Source organism: Budorcas taxicolor, chromosome 2 (assembly GCF_023091745.1).
Source record: "Budorcas taxicolor isolate Tak-1 chromosome 2, Takin1.1, whole genome shotgun sequence".
Classification (NCBI taxonomy): domain Eukaryota; kingdom Metazoa; phylum Chordata; class Mammalia; order Artiodactyla; family Bovidae; genus Budorcas; species Budorcas taxicolor.
This window is the reverse complement of record NC_068911.1, coordinates 180,077,115-180,097,721: the sequence shown is the minus strand read 5'-3', so window position 1 is coordinate 180,097,721 and position 20,607 is coordinate 180,077,115. Positions and strand designations below refer to the sequence as shown.

Below are 20,607 nucleotides of genomic sequence, written 5' to 3'. Positions count from 1 at the left end.
TGCCTGCCCCCACCCACCAGCAGTCTACCCTGGCCCCCCAGACGGAGAGGTGACAGGCAGAAGTTTGCAAAGATATGAAACAGGAAACTCTTGTGTTGGGGGGAGGTGGGCAGGGAGGTGGGAGAACGGTTTGGATTTTGTGTGTGTGTTTGTGGGGGTTTTTTTGTAGCTGTCTGTAACTTTCCTTAAGTGCTTTTTTTTTTTTTAAAGTAAGCTGCAGGCTTTGGCTTGGAAAACCCCAGGGAGGGTGAGGGGGGCAGAAACCTGAGGCTGCTGCCCCTTTCTGCCTCCGTGGTTCTGTCCCCTTCCCCAGCTCCTCCCAGACCCCCAAGCCAGGCCTCAGACCTCCCAGCTAACCGCTTCCCATGAGCCACTATTCTGACGTCAGCCTATAACCAAAGGAGCTGGGGGTCTGGGCCTGGTGACCCGCCCTTCTCCGCCCACTCAGTCAGGGTGCTCCCCACCTGCAGGCAGGGGGCAACACCCGATCTGCTCCCCTCAGCCCTTTCAGGGCCCCCGCCCCGCCCTGCCCAGCCCCGCCATCCCCTGCTCGCCCCGCCTGGGGACGCTCTGCTCAGGGACGGGCCGGCAGGGCTACCCCAGCCTCCCCGGTAGGCAGAGACTCTGGAAGCCTCCGGGGTCCTGTTTTCGGCCATGTGGCCCCCGGGATGCATGCGGGCCCCTCGGGCGTCTGAATGGGGGGGGGGGGGGCCAGGAGGGAGCCTGTCCCCTGCCGTCCTGCTCTGCTGGTCCGGCGGGCATGCCCACCCCACCCGCACCGCGGGCTCCTGAGTCGGCAGATGAGGCATTTTATAAACTGTATTTTAAATACATGTTTTAAACTTGTCAAAGCCGTGTCCTCATTTCGGTCTCTGCCCTTCTCACCTTTCGCTGTGGCTGCATTTCACTGCTAGGGGCGCTCTGGGGACAGGACTGGGGTGGCCGAGCACCCACGCCCGTCGACTCCCAGGGAAGGAGACCCCTGGCTCTCAGCCCCCGGGGCCTCCGCACCACCCCCCCCCCAGCTGCCTTTCCATGGGGTCTTCCTGTGTGAGAGGCCAGGGTCTTTCCCAGGCACGTCCCTGATGTTCACCATTCCCTTCAAGCAGGGGGACGAGTTCCTGCCCTTGTGGGGCTCCTAGTCCGAGGCCTGGAGACTGTCATCTGAGGACACTCCCGTTCTGTGCTTGGAGAGTGCACAGAAGGTGAAGGCTTGCACCCGGGCCACCTCTAGCAGGAAACCTGGCCCTCGGCAGGTTTCCAGAGCGAGTCTGCCTTCAGGGCTCTGAGGCCTGAGGGAGCCTGAGGCCCTGTGCTCTGAGAGCCGGTGGCACAGAGGCACAGAGGCTGAGGTTCTTGTTTATTGGCTTACCAGGCTGCAAAAGGAAAATCCAGCAGCAGTACCTGCCCGATGACCCTTCTGTCCGCAGGCAGAGTCAGGACTCGGCAGGGTCAGTGGGTTCGAGCCGGCATAGAACTGAGACGGCCGGGTTCCCTGGGGGAGAGGCGGGAGAGAAGGTCAGGAGGGCGTGACTATCCTCTGCTCCAGTTCATCCCAGCAGGCCTAGAGAGGGCCGCTGCAGGCAGAGCTCACATCCACCCGGCTGCTGAGCCGGTTTCCTACTCCAAAAGCAGAATCAGACTCGGACAAAGAACTTGAGAGTTAAACCTGTGCGTGAGAAGGGCAGGAGGTGCTAGGGAGTCCTGGGCACCAAAAGGCAGACATACACTGACTCTGGAACAATCTGCCCGGCCCACAGGCTCTCAGAGACTAGTTTCTTCCCTCTTCTGTCCTTTCCCCTCTCTTGTCCCTGCAACAGCAGTGTCTGCATCCTCCTCCCGGAAGGCTGGATGCCCCTTGGGTTAGGCCTGGGCCCTCTCACGCGGCAGTGGTCGGGCCTGCGCTGGGGCCTATCGGGCCTGCGCTGGGGTCTGCCGTGCCCTCAGGATACCCACCTGCCTCCCTGAGAGCCAGTGTGCAGGAGGGTGCTGTGCGTGTCGGGGCCCAGGCCACTGGAGGGGCACTGCTCCAGCACGTAGTGGCCGCCCTGCTTCCGGCGGACCGTCTTCTTGTCCAGCCGCGGGCAGAGCGGGATGCAAGGCACCTGGGCGTATGGGCTCTGCAGGTTGGCAGCTGGCAGTGGTGGAAGAGGCAGGAGGGGGGTGTTTCAGAGCACGCTCAGCCTTGGGAGCCAGGCTGACCCCTGGGAGAACCGGGCTCTGCCACAACAAGCTGGGTGGGTTTGGGCCACTCACTTGGCCTCCCTAAGGTCAGCCTCAGAGTTGAGGAGGAGGATTTAAGGGAGCACAGGGTTAGGGCTGACAGCAGCTTAGAAAGGGGCACGTGCCTAGACACTCGGAAAGCTCCTTGTCCACCCACTTGGCACACAGCAGGAGTCTGGCTTGCGTATAAACTATCCCCTCTGACACATGTGAGCTGTGGGGCCTTACGCAAGTTGCTTAAACTTTCAATTTTTCCATTGTAAACGCGTGGGGTATTAATAAACACATGATTAATATGTCTGGATTCTAGCACATCTGCAAAGGGTTTATCACAGTGAGTGACCCCAAGAGTGCTCAAGAAATGATGAGCTGGCATTGCTCAGCCCCTCTGCCCTCCCAGTCCAGGGTCTTGGGACCAGCTGTGCTCCCTGGGCTCAGGCTCAGGGTGAAGAGTGTGGGGCGGCTGAGCTGGGGGGGTGATCGTCAGCACACAGCTAGGCCTAAAGCAAGGAGCCGTGCCTTGGCCCCAGCTGCGGGAGCCCGGGGTGAAGCGGGGAGCCGCTGGGGGAGCCCGGGGCCCTCACCGTAGTTCTGCTGCTTCAGCCGGCTCAGGACCCTGAGGACTCTGCGTTCAGGGATTTCCAGGGTGTCTGCCTGCGGGGGGCTGTAGGGAAGCTTCTTCCGGGGCCGCAGCCGCACTGCGGCCGATTCTGTCTCCTGAGCCTTACAGGCGCCTTCCTTCAGCTTCCGCTGGTAGTAGCTGGGGAGGCAGTGCCGCCCAGCTCAGCACGGTGGCGCCTCCTTTCCCCTCCTCCTCACTCCCTCTTCCTGAGCCCCTGTTCTGTCTGGCCAGCGCAGGAGCAGGGGCTCAGGACCTCTGGGTGTTCGTCCCGGCTCTGCCATTCACTTCTGTGACTGTAGGCAACTTACTGCCCTGCCCCGAGCCTCAGTCCGCCCGTGTGAAGTAGGGGGAACGGTTCTCTCTCCCAGTCACTGGAAGCCACCTGACTTCTCAGGTGGGTCGGTCAACGGTTTTTACCGTTAAAAACAGAGACTAACAAGACCCACTAAGCATTCAGCAGACTGGCCCACGGAAAGAGCTTGGTAAATGTCCCCGTGAGTTCTGTGCCTGGTATTTTTACTTAGATGTGCGAATGCTTCGTAAGCCAGCTATGCAGTTAATTCCTGCTCATCTTCCAGATTTCAGCTTAAGGGCCATCTCTTCCAGGAAGCCCTCTCTCTCCCAGTAGACTGGCTGGGCTCCAGCTTATAGACCCCCTGACAACCTGTATTTACGCCATCACAGCCCACTTCACATTCCTAGCTCATCACTACGTCCCTTTTCCCCACTAGACTGCAGCGCCATACATACATTCATTCATTCAAATATGTATTGAGTGTTTGCTGTGTGCTGGTCACTCATCTGAGTGCTTGGGGAAGGGCAACACAGGCGATGCTTATTTAAGGCCCTTGTGTCGTCTCCCAGCCCCACCTCTTACCAGCCATTGTCACAGCAACCACTTCTCTGTGGGCCTCAACCAGCTTTGCACAGGGACAGCCTGACGGGGTCTCACCTCAGACCGTACCTCCTGCTTCTTGCTGCAGACCTCTCTGACACGTATGCAGCCCAGAAGTGCAGGGGAATTAAACGGCTGTGAGGGGCACCCCTGACAAAGGAGCCAGCTCTGGGGTATACAGGCTTCTCGCGCTTCCCCTAAGAATTCTGAGCCACCACTGATAGTCCTCCTCAGAAGATCCTGGGTAGTTGACTCAATAGCACCTCCTCGTATTCACAACTCCTCTGTTCACACCCCTTCCCTCAATTCTGCTCCCTGGTATCACTTTCTGAATCAGCTTCCTAGGCCCTTATCTAGTCAAGAGTCAGATCCTGAACAAATAAAAATCATGGTCCTCATCTGAGTAGTGATGGGTGCTTTGAGAGAAAGTAAAAGCTGAGTAAGAGATAGTGATGAACTCCGTGGTTCAGAATCAGGGAGAGTCTCCAAGGTGGTGACATCTGAGCAGGAGGAGGGGGCAAGCTAAAGGGATGTCAGGAAGAGTCAGGCGGAGGGGACGGCTTGGGAAAGGCCAGGAGGTGGGAAAGAGTTGGTGAGCTCTGGGAACAGAGGGGGCGAGAGGTGGTGTGTGAGGGAGAAGGGGGTGGAGATGGGCAGCAAGCTGGGAGGTCCAGCCCGCCAGGGACTCCAGGCAGTGGTGAAGGGTGTCCGAGCTGCTCAGAGCAATGGACAGCCCTTAGGGCTTCAGCTGTTGGCAAAGCTGGGCCTCTGCCTGTCCCTACAGCCTGGAGCTGGGGGGTTTCATGAGGGTCACACACAGGAAATGAACTCCGGAGCCCTCACATGGAGACTGGGTCCAGATCCCTGTGTAAACTTAGGACCTGAGAAGGCAACAACCTGCGTAAAAAGATGGCCTAGAAAATGACTTCTCCCCCAGGAGCCCACGGAGCTGATCAGAGGGTGCGCAGGCTTCTCAGCCTCAGCTTCAAAGGGAACTGCTTGCTCTCCCCTTCCGCTCCTTCCGCTTCTTACGGGCGTGAATGTGGACGTGTTTTGGTGAACTGGCTTAGGGTCGACCCAGGGAATGGCGGGACGATCAGTGGGGACGAAACTGGGTGCCTGAACGACTGCCTTCCTGCCTGCTTCCTCCAGACCATCCGTGTGAGAGAAGTAAACCATGTTCTTTAAACTGCAGTACACAGGTCTGTTCCTTAACCAATACACTACTCTAGAATTCTGTACCCAGCTGAACTCTTCAGTAAGTGACAGAATAAGCACTTGGTAGACATAGAAAATCTTAAAACTTTTGCCTCCCATGCATCCTTTCTCAGGAAGCTCCTAGAGGGCATGTTCTTCCAAAATGAGGGCAGAAACCACAAAAGAAAAGATACACATACGGGAAACAAGAGACCTGACACGGAAGAAAGGCAAACGTTAACGAAGATGGTGAACAGATCCCACGGTGGCAGTGCAACTCCCATGGCGGACAACCAGCTTAGATGAGGCCACTGTAACTTAAACTACAGAAACACCAGGGGCTGGCATTCCCATACCTGCTGGTAGCTTTCTAACCCCCAGAACCTACTGGTGAAACATGCTTCCATAATTTTTTTTTTAAGCAAATCAAACCAAGAAAGAGTAAGCAAACCAAGAAAAGGTAAGACACGATCCAGTAGCCAGAATTCCCGTCGGAAGGAAGGAAGGAAGAATTTCTAGATGACTACAGACTCCCAAGACGACAGCTCTGTCACAGGCCTAAAAGGAAATCAATCCAAAACTCAGAAGAATGGAGTTATTTAGAGAATGCTGCCAAGAAACAGAAGTTTTAGGAAGGTGCAAGAATTATCAATGAACACAAAGGAAAAAAGAAGTCAGGGCTTCCCTGCTTGTCCAGGGAATGATGCCTTACAGTGTGAAGGACCAGTTCAATCCCTGGTCTAGAAGATCCCGCATGCTACGGGGCAACTAAGCCCAGGCACCGCAACTACCGGAGCCCACGTGCCTAGAGCCTGCGCTCCACAACCAGAGAGGCCGCCGGAACGAGGCTCATGCGCCGCAGCAAAGAACAGCCTCCTGCCCCCGCCACTCAGCCCTGCTCGCCACAACTGGAGAAAGCCTGCATGCAGCAACGAAGACCCAGCACTGCCCCAAAATTAATATTTCTGAGAAAGGCAATTGTTGACTTTGGGAAAATAAAACAAGAAAGAAAATTAAATCAGTAGTATAAATGCTCAGCTATGAATAACTGCATAGCCATAATATTAGAAACTGCAAATATTTAGTTAAAAAATGATAATATATTGGAACGGGGAGGAGCTGAGGGGATAGTTGTATCAGACAGCTAAATTCTCACCATAACAGGAAGTCAGTAGACAAAAATCAATAACCAATACATTGTAGTGCATCTACACCATATAGACATAAATGCCAAAAATACTCAAGAAGAAAGAGGAAGTCTGGAGAGGGTGTGGAGAAAAAGGGTCCACTTATGCTATTGGTGGGGATGTGTACTGGCACAGCCACCACGAACAACAGTGTGGACGTTCTTCAAATGAAAAGTAGAGTTGCCATATGACCTAGCAATCCCACTCCTGGGCATGTATCTGGAAAAGATGAAAACTAATTGAAAAAGATACATGTACCCCAGGGTTCACAGCAGCACTATTTGCAATGGCCAAGACATGGAAGCAACCTAAATGTCCATCAAAAGATGAATGGATACAGAAGATAAAATATAAAGTGGAGCATTAATCATAAAAGAATGAAATAACGCCTTTTGCAGCAACATTGATGAACCTAGAGATTATCACAGTGAGGTATAGCCAGAGAAAGACAGATACCATATGGTAATCACTTACATGTGGGATCTAGAAAAGAGTGATACAAGTGAACTTATTTACAAAGCAGAAAGAGATTGCTCTAAAGAGTCTGCTCCACCTCGCCCATCTCCCCTCACCCGTCAGCACTCCCTTTTTACTGTCACTGTTTTGTCTTTTCCAGAATGTCATGTAGTTGGAATTAAAAAGTATGTAGCTTTTTCAGATCAGTTTCTCTCACTTCGGTTCAGTCGCTCAGTCGTGTCCGACTCTGCGACCCCGTGGACTGCCAGGCTTCCCTGTCCGCCACCAACTCCCGGAGCTTGCTCAGATCCGTGTGCATCGAGCCACTGATGCCAGCCAGCCATCTCGTGCTCTGCTGCCCGCCTCTCCTCCTGCCCTCAGTCCCTCCCAGCATCAGGGTCTTTTCTAATGAGTCAGTCCTTCGCATCAGGTGGCTGAAGTATTGCAGTTTCAGCTTCAGCATCAGTCCTTCCAATGAACACCCAGGACTGATCTCCTTTACAATTGACTGGCTGGATCTCCTTGCAGTCCAAGAGACTCTCAAGAGTCTTCTCCAACATCACAGTTCAAGAGCATTAATTTTTGGGTGCTCAGCTTTCTTTATAGACCAACTCTCACATCCATACAAGACTACTGGAAAAACAATAGCTTTGACTAGACAGACCTCTGTTGGCAAAGTGATGTCTCTGCTTTTCAATATGCTGTCTAGGTTGGTCATAGCTTTTCTTCCAAGGAGCAAGCATCTTTTAATATCATGGCTGCAGTCACCATCTGCAGTGATTTTGGAGCCCAAGAAAATAAAGTCTGTCACTGTTTCCATTGTTTCCCTATCTATTTGCCATGAAGTGATGGGACCGGATTGCCATGATCTTAGTTTTTTGAATGCTGAGTTTTAAGCCAGTGTTTTCACTCTCCTCTTAACTTAGTGACTGAAAAACAACAAATTCTACTGCGTAGATGCAGCACAGCTAATTCATCCATTCACCTACTGAAGGACACCTTGGTTGCCTCCAAGTTTTGGCAATTATGAATACAACTGCTATACACATCTGTGTGCAAGTTTGTGTGTGGACTGAATTTTCAGTTTATTGGGATGAACACCAAGGGGCACGATTGCTGCATCATGTGAGAGTTTGTTCGGTTTAGTGAGAAACCACCAAACTGTCTTCCAAAGTGGCAGTACCATTCTGCATTCCCACCAGAAATGAAACAAGGCTTCCTTAGACCCCACATCCTTGCCCACACGTGAAGACTGTCAGTGTCTGGGACTTCCACCATTCTAACAGGTGTACAGGAGTATCTCGTTGTTTTAATTTGAAATTCCCTAATGACACATGATGTCGAACATCTTTTCATATGCTTGTTGATCATCCATGCATCTTCTTTGGTGAGGTGTCTATTCAAATCTTTTGCCTATTTCTTAACCAAGTTGTTTGATTCCCTGTTATTTCATTTAAAAACTGCTTTGTAAATTTTAGATAACTTTTTATTAGATATGTTTTGAAAATATTTTCTCTCAGTCTGTGTCCTGTCTTCTCACTCTCTTGGTATTTGGTGTTTTGTGTTGACATGTGCACTGATGCTACAAAACAATGGGGGGTAAAACCACCTTAGCATAAATCAAGGAAGCGGCACCAAACTCCTCTCAGAGTCACTGTATTCTTCGGTGCCAGGCCAGAGCTCACATGCTGTAACCAGAAGATTCTGCATGGTGCAACTAAAATCTGGCATAGCCAAATCAATAAATAATTTTTAAAAAAGAAATAAAAATGATTTCTGATTTAAAATACACTGAGTAAAAAAAGAAAAATCCTTGGTGAAAATGAAAATTATTAATTGTATTACACCTTGACTCTTGAGTACTGAACGCTTTATTATTCCATAAATATTCTTTTTTCTTGGCTGCACTAGTGGTCTTAGTTGCAGCACACCAGTGGTGAAGAACCCGTCTGCCACTGCAGGAGACATAAGAGACATGGGTTTGATCCCTGGGTCTGGAAGACCCCCTGGAGGCGGGCATGGCAACCCACTCCAGTGTTCCTGGAGAACCCCATGGACAGAGGAGCCTGGCTGGCCACAGCGCATCGGGCCACAAACAGTCAGAGATGACTGAAGTAACAGCACACACGCACGCAGGATGCTCAGTTGCAGCATTTGGGATCTTTTCAGTTGCGACAAGTGCAGCACGCAAACTCTTAGTCTCTGCGTGCGGGATCTAACTCCCCGACCAGGGGTCGAACCTGGGCTCCTGCGTTAGGAGTGTGGCGTTTCAGTCACTGGACCACCAGGAAGTCCCTCTATAAATATTCTTTGTAAGAAAATATGTATGCATTCGGGCGATAGGTCTTCGCTGCAGCATGTGGCTCGACCAGGGGCGAGCCCAGGCCGCCTGCACTGGAAACAAGGCGCCTCAGCCACTGGGCCGCCAGGGAGGCGCCTGTAAGCGCCTTTAGAAGCCCTGCCGCTGCACACTGTGGTTGTCTTGAGGGAAAGCATGTGCACCGTTGAGTTGTGGGCTGCACTGCTCATTCGCTTTTACTTTTGAGCTTCAGAACCTGCCGCCCCCACAATGTGCCACTTTGGGATATTGGTTATTTTGGTTTTGTAGGTGTTTTTTGTTGGCTCTGTCACAAGGCTTGAAGGATCTTAGTTCCCTAACAAGGGATCGAACCCAGGCCACTACAGTGAAAACACCAAGTCCTAACTACTGGACCCCCAGGGAACTCCCATACTGCTTCTTTTGAATTAAAAGCACTTGATAAACTGTAGATGCAAGAGGGGTACACTGACCTTCCTTCTTCTTTCTAAAAGCAGGAGATAAAAGTGCCATGTGAGAGGTACCTTCTCTATGGTAGGAGGAAGAAGCATTCTTATCACAGGAGATGAGGCGCAGAGGCCAAGAGAACCGTGTCCAGTTAAGCGGTGTTTTCCTTCAGCCTGCCCGTATGAGGTCCGGTGCACACAGGAGCCTAGTGGGCTACATCCATCAGGTCGCAAGAGTTGGACACGGCTTAGCGACTAGACCATCGCCACCACGTCACTTAGTTACTTTTCTACAGTGACTACTCTTTGTTCAAGCTAGTATATAGGCACTTAGGCCTGGTCACTTCTTTGGGTCTCCATTTTTCTTGTGAGCGTTTTTCTTCTTTTGTACATGTAAATACGTTTTATGCTCTTCTGCTGTGTTATGTCAGTCCCAGCTGAAAATCCTAACAGGACGGGGAAAACTTCAGCTCCCACATGTTTATAACAAGGATGAGTTAGCACTGTCTGGGACACCCTCCTCCGGGGCGGGGGGAAAGGAGGGCTGCCCCTGAGAGATCCTGGGTGCTGACTAAACCGGCCAACGGCAGCATCTCCTACCACATCAGCCTCCTGGGTCTCTGTCTGTAGTGCCCGGTCAAGTGCTCGCCTTAGACGCTAAGTTGTGTCCAACTCTTGCACCCCCATGGACTACAGCCTGCCAGGCTCCTCTATCCATGGGATTTCCCAGGCAATACTGGAGCATGTTGCCATTTCCTTCTTCCTGACCCGGGGATCAGACCCCGGGGTCAGCAATTGCAGGTGGCCTCCTGGGGGAGGTCCTCCTTGCTGGGGGACTCTTTACCAACTGAGCCACCAGGGAAGGCTCACCAAGAGAGGAAGGTAATCATTCCCTCTTGTTCCTTCCTTTCCAAATTCAGATCAGCAGGGGAAAAAATTTAAGAATTAGTTATTTGGCATGAGACTCTTGCGAGTTTGGTTTTGGGTACCCCCTGGTCACTGATCCTTTCCGTCCCAGGCATGGCCTTCTCTGGTGGCTTAGACAGTAAAGAATCTGCCAGCAGTGCAGGAGGCATGTGTTCCATCCCTGGGTTGGGAAGAGCCCCTGGAGAAGGAGATGACAGCCCACGTCGGTATTCTTCCCTGGGAAATTCCATGGACAGAGGAGTCGAGTGGGAGTTAGTCCACAGGATCACCAGAGTCAGTCACGACTGAGTGCCACTCCCAGGGACAGCTATTGCTTTCCCCTTTTTCTCATTTTCTGTCCTGAGTTCTTGGCCATCTGCATGCCCGGGCATGCAGGTTGTCGGGCCGGTCTGTGTCTGTAGGTGGCCAGTTGTCAGCCTGGCAGCCCTGAGAATACGCAGATGTCCTCACAGAATGTGGGTCACACTCCGTTTATGGCTAGTATCCTAGGGACCATCGACAGTTCACGAGATGAGGAGGTTATTTAAGGCTTTCTTTTAGCTGTCTTGGAGGTGACTCTGGATCTTGGCACGGCTGTATGTTTTGCACCCTCTTTGAAGATGCCTCTTGCATTTGTGGTTAAGTCATAAAAAGCTCATTAGTTTTGGTTTTGAGTCACTTGAAACAGGTATGCCTTTGGTTTTACAAGAAAAATACAAAAAAGTTTGGTACTGCCAGTAAAATTTACTGCTTGTACCAGCTGAAATCTGATAAGATGTTGAAGTGATTTTTTTAAAGGGATTATATGGTTAGAAGTTGGCCTGATATTCAGAGACTGTTTCCTAAGCTAAAATAAAACTATTGTACTCAGAGGGGAAAAAAAAATTCTGAAGCCTTTGTGGGATGATTTATTAAAATATTCCAAAGCCACACAGCTCTAAATCTAGAACACAGAGGAGTCTTGCAATTTCCATCTGGAGACTGGAAGGAAAAGTCTTCTCCTTGATATAAAGAAACAAATCCAAGATAATGTACTGGATGGGTAGGTCACCCTTCTTGATATCATGCAAGCGGCAACCCAATTCTTTGAGAATTAAAAGAAACTGTCCTTGTCTTGTAAAGTAACTCTTTAAAAAAACACCAACGTGCCTCTAGGAGTAATTCCAAGCCAGTCTTACCAGTCCCCAAACCTCCTTATTGTCTCAAGCCACTTTCAGACACTGTGCAAGATCAGGACACTGGAAAGAGAACAAAACTTAGGAGGGGCACGTGGAACCAAAAGTCTTAAAGCACTTCTCCGCAAAAATTAGCAACAAGCTTTAGCCTTCTGGGCAACTGACGTTAACTTGTTCCATCTGCCAGAAATATAATTTGGATCCAACTATTTTTTTTATAGACTAGTAAACTTCATATTACTGTACCTACCTCATAACTAAGGCTTCAGATGAAAGCCTTGAGACCTGTCTTGGCACCTGTCTGTATGTTCACATATGCATATGTATATATCGTCGTCGTTCAGTCGCTCAGGCATGTCTGACTCTTTGCGACCCCATGTATATATACATATATATATAATATGCATGTAATGTTTTTCTACTCCAGACGGTATTGCTAAAAATTAGCTTGTAAGAGAGCTGTATTTAATTAGCTTAAGGAAAGAAAAAAAAAAAACAAACCTCTATAAAGCTGAGACTAGTCAAACAAGCACGTGTTATCTCTACCAGATGTTTACCATTATAATGGCATGAACTCAATCCAAGAACAAAATGTATAATTAAAGTGCATTGCTCGATGTATGTCAGCCATGACGGCAAGTCTAAAGAAAACCAGAAGAGAGCGACATGCTGCAGTTCCTGTGCTCCTCGCCATAGAGCGTCGGCCACTAGACCATGCAGGGGAGACCTAAATCGAATCCCTCACAATCATACAGTGGAAGTGACAAATAGATTCAAGGGGTTAGATCTGACAGAGCGCCTGAGGAGCTATGGACAGAGGTTCGTGACCCTGTCCAGGAGGCAGGGATCAAGACGGTCCCCAAGAAAAAGAAATGCAAAAAGGCAAAATGGCTGTCTGGGGAGGCCTTACAAAGAGCTGAGAAAAGAAGAGGAGCTAAAGACAAAGGAGAAAAGGAAATACCCGTCTGAACGCAGAGTTCCAAATCATACCAAGGAACCATAAGAAAGCCTTCCTCAGTGATCAATGCAAAGAAATAGAGGAAAACAACAGAATGGGAAAGACGAGAGATCTCTTCAAGAAAATTAGAGATACCAAGGGAACATTTCATGCAAAGATGGGCTCAATAAAGGACAGAAATGGTATCGACCTAACAGAAGCAGAAGATATTAAGAAGAGGTGGCAAGAATACACAGGAGAACTGTACAAAAAAGATCTTCATGACCCAGATAATCACAATGGTGTGATCACTCACCTAGAGCCAGACATCATGGAATGCGAAGTCCAGTGGGCCTTAGGAAGCATCACTATGAACAAAGCTAGTGGAGGTGATGGAATTCCAGTGGAGCTATTTCAAATCCTAAAAGATGATGCTGTGAAGTGCTACACTCAATATGTCAGCAAATTTGGAAAACTCAGCAGTGGCCACAGGACTGGCAAAGTCAGTTTTCCTTCCAATCCCAAAGAAAGACAATGCCAAAGAATGTTCAAACTACTGCACAATTGCACTCATCTCACACGCTAGCAAAGTAATGCTCAAAATTCTCCAGGCCAGGCTTTAACAGTATATGAACTGTGAACTTCCAGATGTTCAAGCTGATTTTAGAAAAGGCAGACGAACCAGAGATCAAATTGTCAACATCCACGGGATCATCGAAAAAGCAAAATAGTTCCAGAAAAACATCTGTTTCTGCTTTATAGACTGTGCCAAAGCCTTTGACTGTGGATCACAACGAACTGTGCAAAATTCTTAAAGACATGGGACTACCAGACCACCTCACCTGCCTCCTGAGAAATCTGTATGCATGTTAAGAACCAACAGTTAGAACTGGACATGGAACAACAGACTGGTTCCAAATCAGGAAAGGAGTGTGTCAAGGCTATATATTGTCACCCTGCTTATTTAACTTATATGTAGAGTACATCATGAGAAACACTGGGCTGGATGAAGCACAAGCTGGAATCAAGATTGCTGGGAGAAATATCAATAACCTCAGATATGCAGATTAACACCACTCTTATGGCAGAAAGTGAAGAACTAAAGAGCCTCGTGATGAAAGTGAAAGAGGAGAGTGAAAAAGTTGGCTTAAAATTCAATATTCAGAAAACTAAGATCATGGCATCTGATCCTATCACTTCATGGCAAACAGACGGGGAAACAGTGGAAACAGTGACAGACTTTATTTTCTTGGGCTCCAAAATCACTGCAGATGGTGACCATAGCCATGAAATTAAGACGTTTGCTCCTTGGAAGAAAAGCTATGACCAACCTAGACAGCATATTAAAAAGCAGAGACATCACTTTGCCAACAAAGGTCCATCTAGTCAAAGCTATGGTTTTTCCAATAGTCTTGTATGGATGTGAGAGTTGGACTATAAAGAAAGCTGAGCACCGAAGAAGTGATGCTTTTGAACTGTGGTGTTGGAGAAGACTCTTGAGAGTCCCTTGGACTGCAAGGAGATCCAACCAGTCCATCCTAAAGTAAATCAACCCTGAATATTCATTAGAAGGACTGATGCTGCAGCTGAAACTGCAATACTTTGGCCACCTGATGCGAAGAACTGACTCACTAGAAAAGACCCTGATGCTTGGAAAGATTGAAGGCGGGAGGACAGAAGATAAGATGTTTGGATGGCATTTCGGACTCGGTGGACATGAAATTGAGTGAGCTCCAGGAGTTCGTGATGGACAGGGAAGCCTGGAGTGCTGCAGTCCTGGGGTGGCAAAGAGTTGGACACGACTGAGCAACTAAACTGAACTGAATGTTCTTTGCTCCTGTGATTTCTTTTTAAATATATATATATATACTTTTGTATTTTGGCTGTGCTGTGCAGCATACAGGATGTTTTGCTGACCATGGATCGAACCTGGGCTTCCACAGTAAAAGAACCCAATCCCAGCACCTAATATATATGTATTATATATGATGATATATAGTCCCAATAATTATATATAATATAAATTATAAAATATATATGTATGAACCATTTTGCTGAAACTAACACAACATTATAAATCAACTACACTTAAATAACAAAATAATAAATCAATTTTAAAATAATTTAGCCATGCTTAATGAGACTAGACTTATTTTCCCAAACAAATTGGTCATACTTTGATTTTCTTTGAAAAAATTGGCATTATTGTGGAGAGAAACATTCTATGTTTCAACAAAAGCTGTCACACCCTTGTCGGTCACAGGACAGTTCACTCACTTTGAGCCTTTTGTCCTCTGTATAAACTGCCTCCTGCCACTTGGCATATCGTGTCTGTAAGCTTGTCTTCCTCCCACCTTCCTGAGCTGGCATCACTAAAAACTAGGACTGCCCTTCCCCCAGTGCCCTGCAAGATAAAGCAACTTAAACTTCAAAAGGAAAAGCTCACAACAGATTATGTATAAAAACCTGAATGCTTGCTGCTGTTAGTTCACCGGAACACCCAGTGCCATCACCAAAGACATTTGAACTGCAAGCCAGAAAATTCCTAAGAACCCCTAGAGAGCCTCCTTTTTTTTTGGCTGAGCCTCAGGGCTCACAGGATCCCAGTTCCCACAATCAGGGATTGAACTCGTGCCCGCTGCAGTGGGGTACAGTCTCAGCCACTGGACTGCCAGGGAAGTCCCTCACTCAAGAATCCTCGAAACTAACTGCCCTCTGGACTCAAAAACTGAGTTCACAATTTGTTCCCATTAACCTCTGTTTCTCTTTTGTTTTCAAAGAAATGTTCCTCATTAAATGCTTGCTCCAAAAAGTTAAAAAAAAAAAATCCATGATATGTGGCTATTAAATGAAAGAACTATTAAATGCTTTTTCCAATTACATATTTGTGTGATGACTTATTTCTTCATATTCTTCAACTGAAAAAACAGATTGCAACAGATTGAATGCAGAAGCAGATAAGAAAATCCAGCCAACTTCTTTTACTCCAGATGCTGAAGAGATTCTCGATACTGTAAAGCAATGACATTCTTCTCATTAACTTTTTTGTTTGTTTTGGAAAGTACTGTTATTTTTTATTTAAAATGTTTTTGATTAACATGTAATGGGGTTCAGTTCAGTTCAGTTCAGTCGCTCAGTCGTGTCTGACTCTTTGCGACCCCATGAGCCGCAGCACACCAGGCCTCCCTGTCCATCATCAACTCCTGGAGTTCACTCAAACTCATGTCCATTGTGTCAGTGATGCCATCCAACCATCTCATCCTCTGTCATCCCCTTCTCCTTCTGCCCTCAGTCTTTCCCAGCATCAGGGTCTTTTCCAATGAATCAGCTCTTCACATCAGGTGGCCAAAGTATTGCAGTTTCAGCATCAACATCAGTCCTTCCAATGAACACCCAGGACTGATCTCCTTTAGGATGGACTGGTTGGATCTCCTTGCAGTCCAAGGGACTAAGAGACTTCTCCAACACCACAATTCAAAAGCATCAATTCTTCGGTGCTCAGCTTTCTTCACAGTCCAACTTTGCATCCATACATGACCACTGGAAAAACCATAGCCTTGACTAGACGGACCTTTGTTGACAAAGTAATGTCTCTGCTTTTTAATATGCTGTCTAGGTTGGTCATAACTTTTCTTCCAAGGAGTAAGCGTCTTTTAATTTCATGGCTGCAATCACCATCTGCAGTGATTTTGCAGCCCCCCAAAATAAAGTCAGCCACTGTTTCCCCATCTATTTGCCATGAAGTGATGGGACCAGATGCCATGATCTTAGTTTTCTGAATGTTGAGTTTTAAGCCAACTTTATCACTCTCTTCTTTCATCAAGAGGCCTTTTAGTTCTTCACTTTCTGCCATAAGGGTGGTGTCATCTGCATATCTGAGGTTATTGATATTTCTCCCAGCAATCTTGATTCCAGCTTGTGCTTCATCCAGTCCGGCACGTCTCATGATGTACTCTGCATATAAGTTAAATAAGCAGGGTGACAATATACAGCCTTGACGTACTCCTTTTCCTATTTGGAACCAGTCTATTGTTCCATGTCCAGTTCTAACTTGCTTTCTGACCTGCATACAGGTTTCTCAAGAGGCAGGTCAGGTGGTCTGGTATTCCCATCTCTTTAAGAATTTTCCACAGTTTATTATATTCCTCACAGTCAAGGGCTTTGGCATAGTCAACAAAGCAGAAATAGATGTTTTTCTGGAACTCTCTTGCTTTTTCAATGATCCAGCAGATGTTGACAATTTGATCTCTGGTTCGTCTGCCTTTTCTAAAACCAGCTTGAACATCAGGAAGTTCACAGGTCACGTATTGCTAAAGCCTGGCTTGGAGAATTGTGAGCATTACTTTACTAGCATGTGAGATGAGTACAACTGTGTGGTAGTTTGAGCATTCTTTGGCATTGCCTTTCTTTGGGATTGGAATGAACACTGACCTTTTCCAGTCCTGTGGCCACTGCTGAGTTTTCCAAATTTGCTGACATATTGAGTGCAGCACTTTCATAGCATCATCTTTTAGGATTGAAATAGCTCAACTGGAACTCCATCACCTCCACTAGCTTTGTTCATAGTGATGCTTCCTAAGGCCCACTTGACTTCACATTCCAGAATGTCTGGCTCTAGGTGAGTGATCACACCATTGTGGTTATCTGGGTCATGAAGATCTTTTTTGTATAGTTCTGTGTATTCTTGCCACCTCTTCTTAATATCTTCTGCTTCTGTTAGGTCCATACCATTTCTGCCCTTTATTGTGCCCATCTTTGCATGAAATGTTCCCTTGGTATCTCTAATTTTCTTGAAGAGATCTCTCGTCTTTTCCATTCTATTGTTTTCCTCTATTTCATTGCATTGATCACTGGGGAAGGCTTTCTTATCTCTCCTTGCTATTCTTCGGAATTCTGCATTCAAATGGATATATCTTTCCCTTTCTCCTTTCTTTTTCGCTTCTCTTCTTTTCACAGCTATTTGTAAGGACTCCTCAAACAGCCAGTTTCCCTTTTTGCATTTCTTTTTCTTAGGGATGGTCTTGATCCCTGTCTTCTCTAGAATATCACATAGCTTATCTTTGTTAAATAGATATTTATTTTTTAGATCTCTCAGTCTTAAATTCAGATATAAAAAATAATAACAGATTTCCTAGATCAAAAAGTTTCAGAACTACAGCTCTGAAGAAACTCTTGCTCAGGTATCCCAGGAGACAGATACAAAACAGTCACACTGTTTCTACCATGGCTGGAAACTGAACATAGACCTAATGTCCATTTGCTGATCAAATAGGTTATATTGTGATATAGTCATGGGCTTCCCAGGTTGCTCAGTGGGTATAAAGAATCCACCTGCAGTACAGGAGACATGGGTTTGATCTCGGGGTTGGGAAATCTCCTGGAGGAGGGCATGGCACCCCACTCCAGTATTCTTGCCTGGAGAATCCCAGGGGCAGAGGAGTAGGCAGCTACAGTCCATACGGTCACAGCGAGTTGGACACGACTGAAGCAACTGAGCACACACACACGCACAGTCAGGCTGTGCTGCAACTATGGAGCTGGCACGCTGCAACAAAAGATCCCACTTGCTGCAACTAAGAGCTGACACAGCCAAATAAATAAATAAGATTTTTTTTTTAATGTTAAAGTTTGGGGGGAAAGGCATTATGCTGAGTGAAGGGAGCTGGACACTAAAGACTGTACTCTGTATGTTTCCATTTATATGAAGTTGTAAGACAGACAAAACCAATCTGTGACGGAAAAAAATTAAAAGAAGTGTAGTTTCAGGGACCAGCTGGGAAAGCTCATGAGGGCAGTTTCTGGAATGATAGTAAAATTTTGTATAATTTGACAGGGGCTCAGGTTGCTGGGGTGTGGGAATTTGTTGAGATTCACTAAATGATACACTTAAGATCTGTGCATTTCACCAAATGTACATTATATGAATCTCAAAAGATAGGGGTGGGGAAGCTCTATGCAAATATTGATCATTAGCTGATGATATATATTGGGTTGGCCAAAAAGTATGTTCAAGTTTTTCTGTAAGATGTTATGAAAAACCCAGCAAACTTTTTCCCCAGCCCAAAATACTGACGTATTTAGAGGGAAATGACTATAATTTACTATAAAATGAAATAAAAAATAATACAGATTGAAGAATAGAGGGATGGATAGGTAAAAGAATGGCAGAATGGTAACAGTAGAATCTAGGCGGTGGGTATCTAACTGTTAACTGTAAAATTCTTTTAACTTTGCCATACATTTGAAATTTTCAATGAATGACGGGGAAAAATAAGCAGTGAGATTTTAAAACAAAAAGCAATGAATAAGGGTTGGTTCTTGTTACGAGAGAAAGTACTCTGTGGTTAGGGTAGGGCACTCAGGGGCTTCAAGATGATTGGAAATTACCTATTTTTAAACTGAAGAAATGGATACATGGGAATTTGTTTTATTGCTTTTCAAATTATACATTTGCCATCTTCAGGCTGTATATGTTTAGTGATTTAGAGATGCTGGAAAGAAGACAGATCGCTTGTCTCTGGGGTTTGCTAAGTTGGTGTTGCTGAAACACATGTAATCATTCCCCCTCTTCTGGCCCCTGCAGAAAAGGCCTGGTCTGTGGTAGGAAAAAATTATCCAATTTTCTCAACAACAGAGACAAGCCTCTGTGCACTGCAAGAGCAACCCTTTGCTTCTACCCATCAAGTGTTCATGTCATTTTTTGGTACACAGCCATCTGTTTCTTAGATGAGAAAGACCATCCACCAGCCCATTCTGGAAATGTGGGGAGGCTTCCATCTCTTGTTGTCTAGCCCAAACAGGCTCTGTCACATTTTCTTTCTGGGATTGCTATATGTGTACTGCAAGAAGGTATTCCTCTTGCTGCTGAGGTTGCAAAACAAGGAGGGTAATGAGTAAGGGCCTCCAGTTGCCATCCTTCTCACTGTGGGAAGAGCCTAGCTGAGCTTGAAGCCAATGCAGAGATAAGCAGGAGAGATAAAGCCTGAATGGTATCAGCTGGTCTCCTGGATCCAGCCATTCCTGAAGCCCTGAGCAGTGACGTGAGCCAGTACATTCCCCTTTAGCATAAGCCAGTTTTATGTGTGTTTTGCTTGCAACTAAGAGTCCTAACTATCCAAAATCCTCCACTGCCAAAAGGCTAGGTGCTATTTTTGTGCCTACAGTCCTCCACACACAACCACCAGACCTACTCACCTGGTGATCTCTTCTAAAGCTCCTTCAGGTAAGGCCAGCATCTCCACCAGCAGGGACAGGATCTCAAAGAACAGAGTGTGGGGGTTTGAAGGAGCCATGTCCATCAGGGCATTCTGTTCTGGAGACATGGGATGGTGGCTGCCATTACCATTTGACACCCCGGGATGCCCAAGCCCCCTACTAGCCACCTGCCCCCCCCACCCCAGCTCTGAGTGCCCTGGGCTCTCCCCTGCTCACCTACAGAGCAGAAGAAGCGCCTGGTGTCTGTCATCACAGTCAAGAAGTCTTTGAAGTTCACGTGACCATCTCCTGTGGGGGCCAGAAGAATACAGAGTGGGCAGGGGCCTTCCAGAGCAGGCTCGGACACTGCAACCCAGGCAAGGCTATTAGCATTTACTTGTTGGAGTTGATTATAAAAGTAACACATAGTCGATGTAGAAAGTGCAGGACACATAGGGAAGTAGAAGGAAAAAAATTAAAATCTCCTGGGTTAGAGGCTCCCAGAAGGTTCTAGAAGCAGCAATCTGAGTTCATGTCACTCACTATCTCTGTGACACTGCCAAAGTCTCTTAGCCCCACTAAGCCTTAGTTTTCCCATAACGCCTTTCTCAAGGGAGAGAAATGGAGGCAATGTGCTTAGAATAGGGCCATGCACACAAACATGCTCAACAAATGTCAGCAACTCTTATTACAGTCTGTTAGTCTTGCATGAGCACGTATCTTTACCTACAGTGTTCCCACTGTGGCCTTCAAAGTCCTGCTAGGCTTGCCTGTCAGCTGTCTGCAGCCTCACCAGGTACCAAGCTCCCCTAGCACTAACCTGCTCCCACCGGGGGCCCTCCTCCCCCACTCCGGGCCTTTGTACGTGCTGCGCTCTCATCTCAGAATTCTCTCCACCACACGCTAACTCTTCATTTATTTGTTTTTGTTTCTTGTGGCCATGCGATGCAGCTTGCAGGATCTTAGTTCTGCAACCACAGACTGAACTCTGCCCCCGGAAGTAAAAGTGCCAAGCCCTCACCGCTGGACCACCAGTGAATTCCCTCCAACTC

The 20,607-nt window shown here is 47.3% G+C and overlaps 1 protein-coding gene across 1 annotated transcript in view; it reads right to left on the bottom strand.

Annotated features, from left to right (window-relative positions):
• The window catches only part of SPATA21 (spermatogenesis associated 21), a 40,479-nt gene that overhangs the window by 715 nt on the left and 19,157 nt on the right, over positions 1–20,607 (bottom strand). The window contains exons 9-14 of the mRNA XM_052653781.1: positions 19,793–19,864; positions 19,556–19,673; positions 2,808–2,983; positions 1,953–2,134; positions 1,405–1,495; positions 599–691 (exon numbers count right to left, since the gene is read on the bottom strand). Coding sequence (XP_052509741.1) covers positions 599–691; positions 1,405–1,495; positions 1,953–2,134; positions 2,808–2,983; positions 19,556–19,673; positions 19,793–19,864 — 732 coding nt within the window. The remainder of the gene's footprint in view (positions 1–598; positions 692–1,404; positions 1,496–1,952; positions 2,135–2,807; positions 2,984–19,555; positions 19,674–19,792; positions 19,865–20,607) is intronic.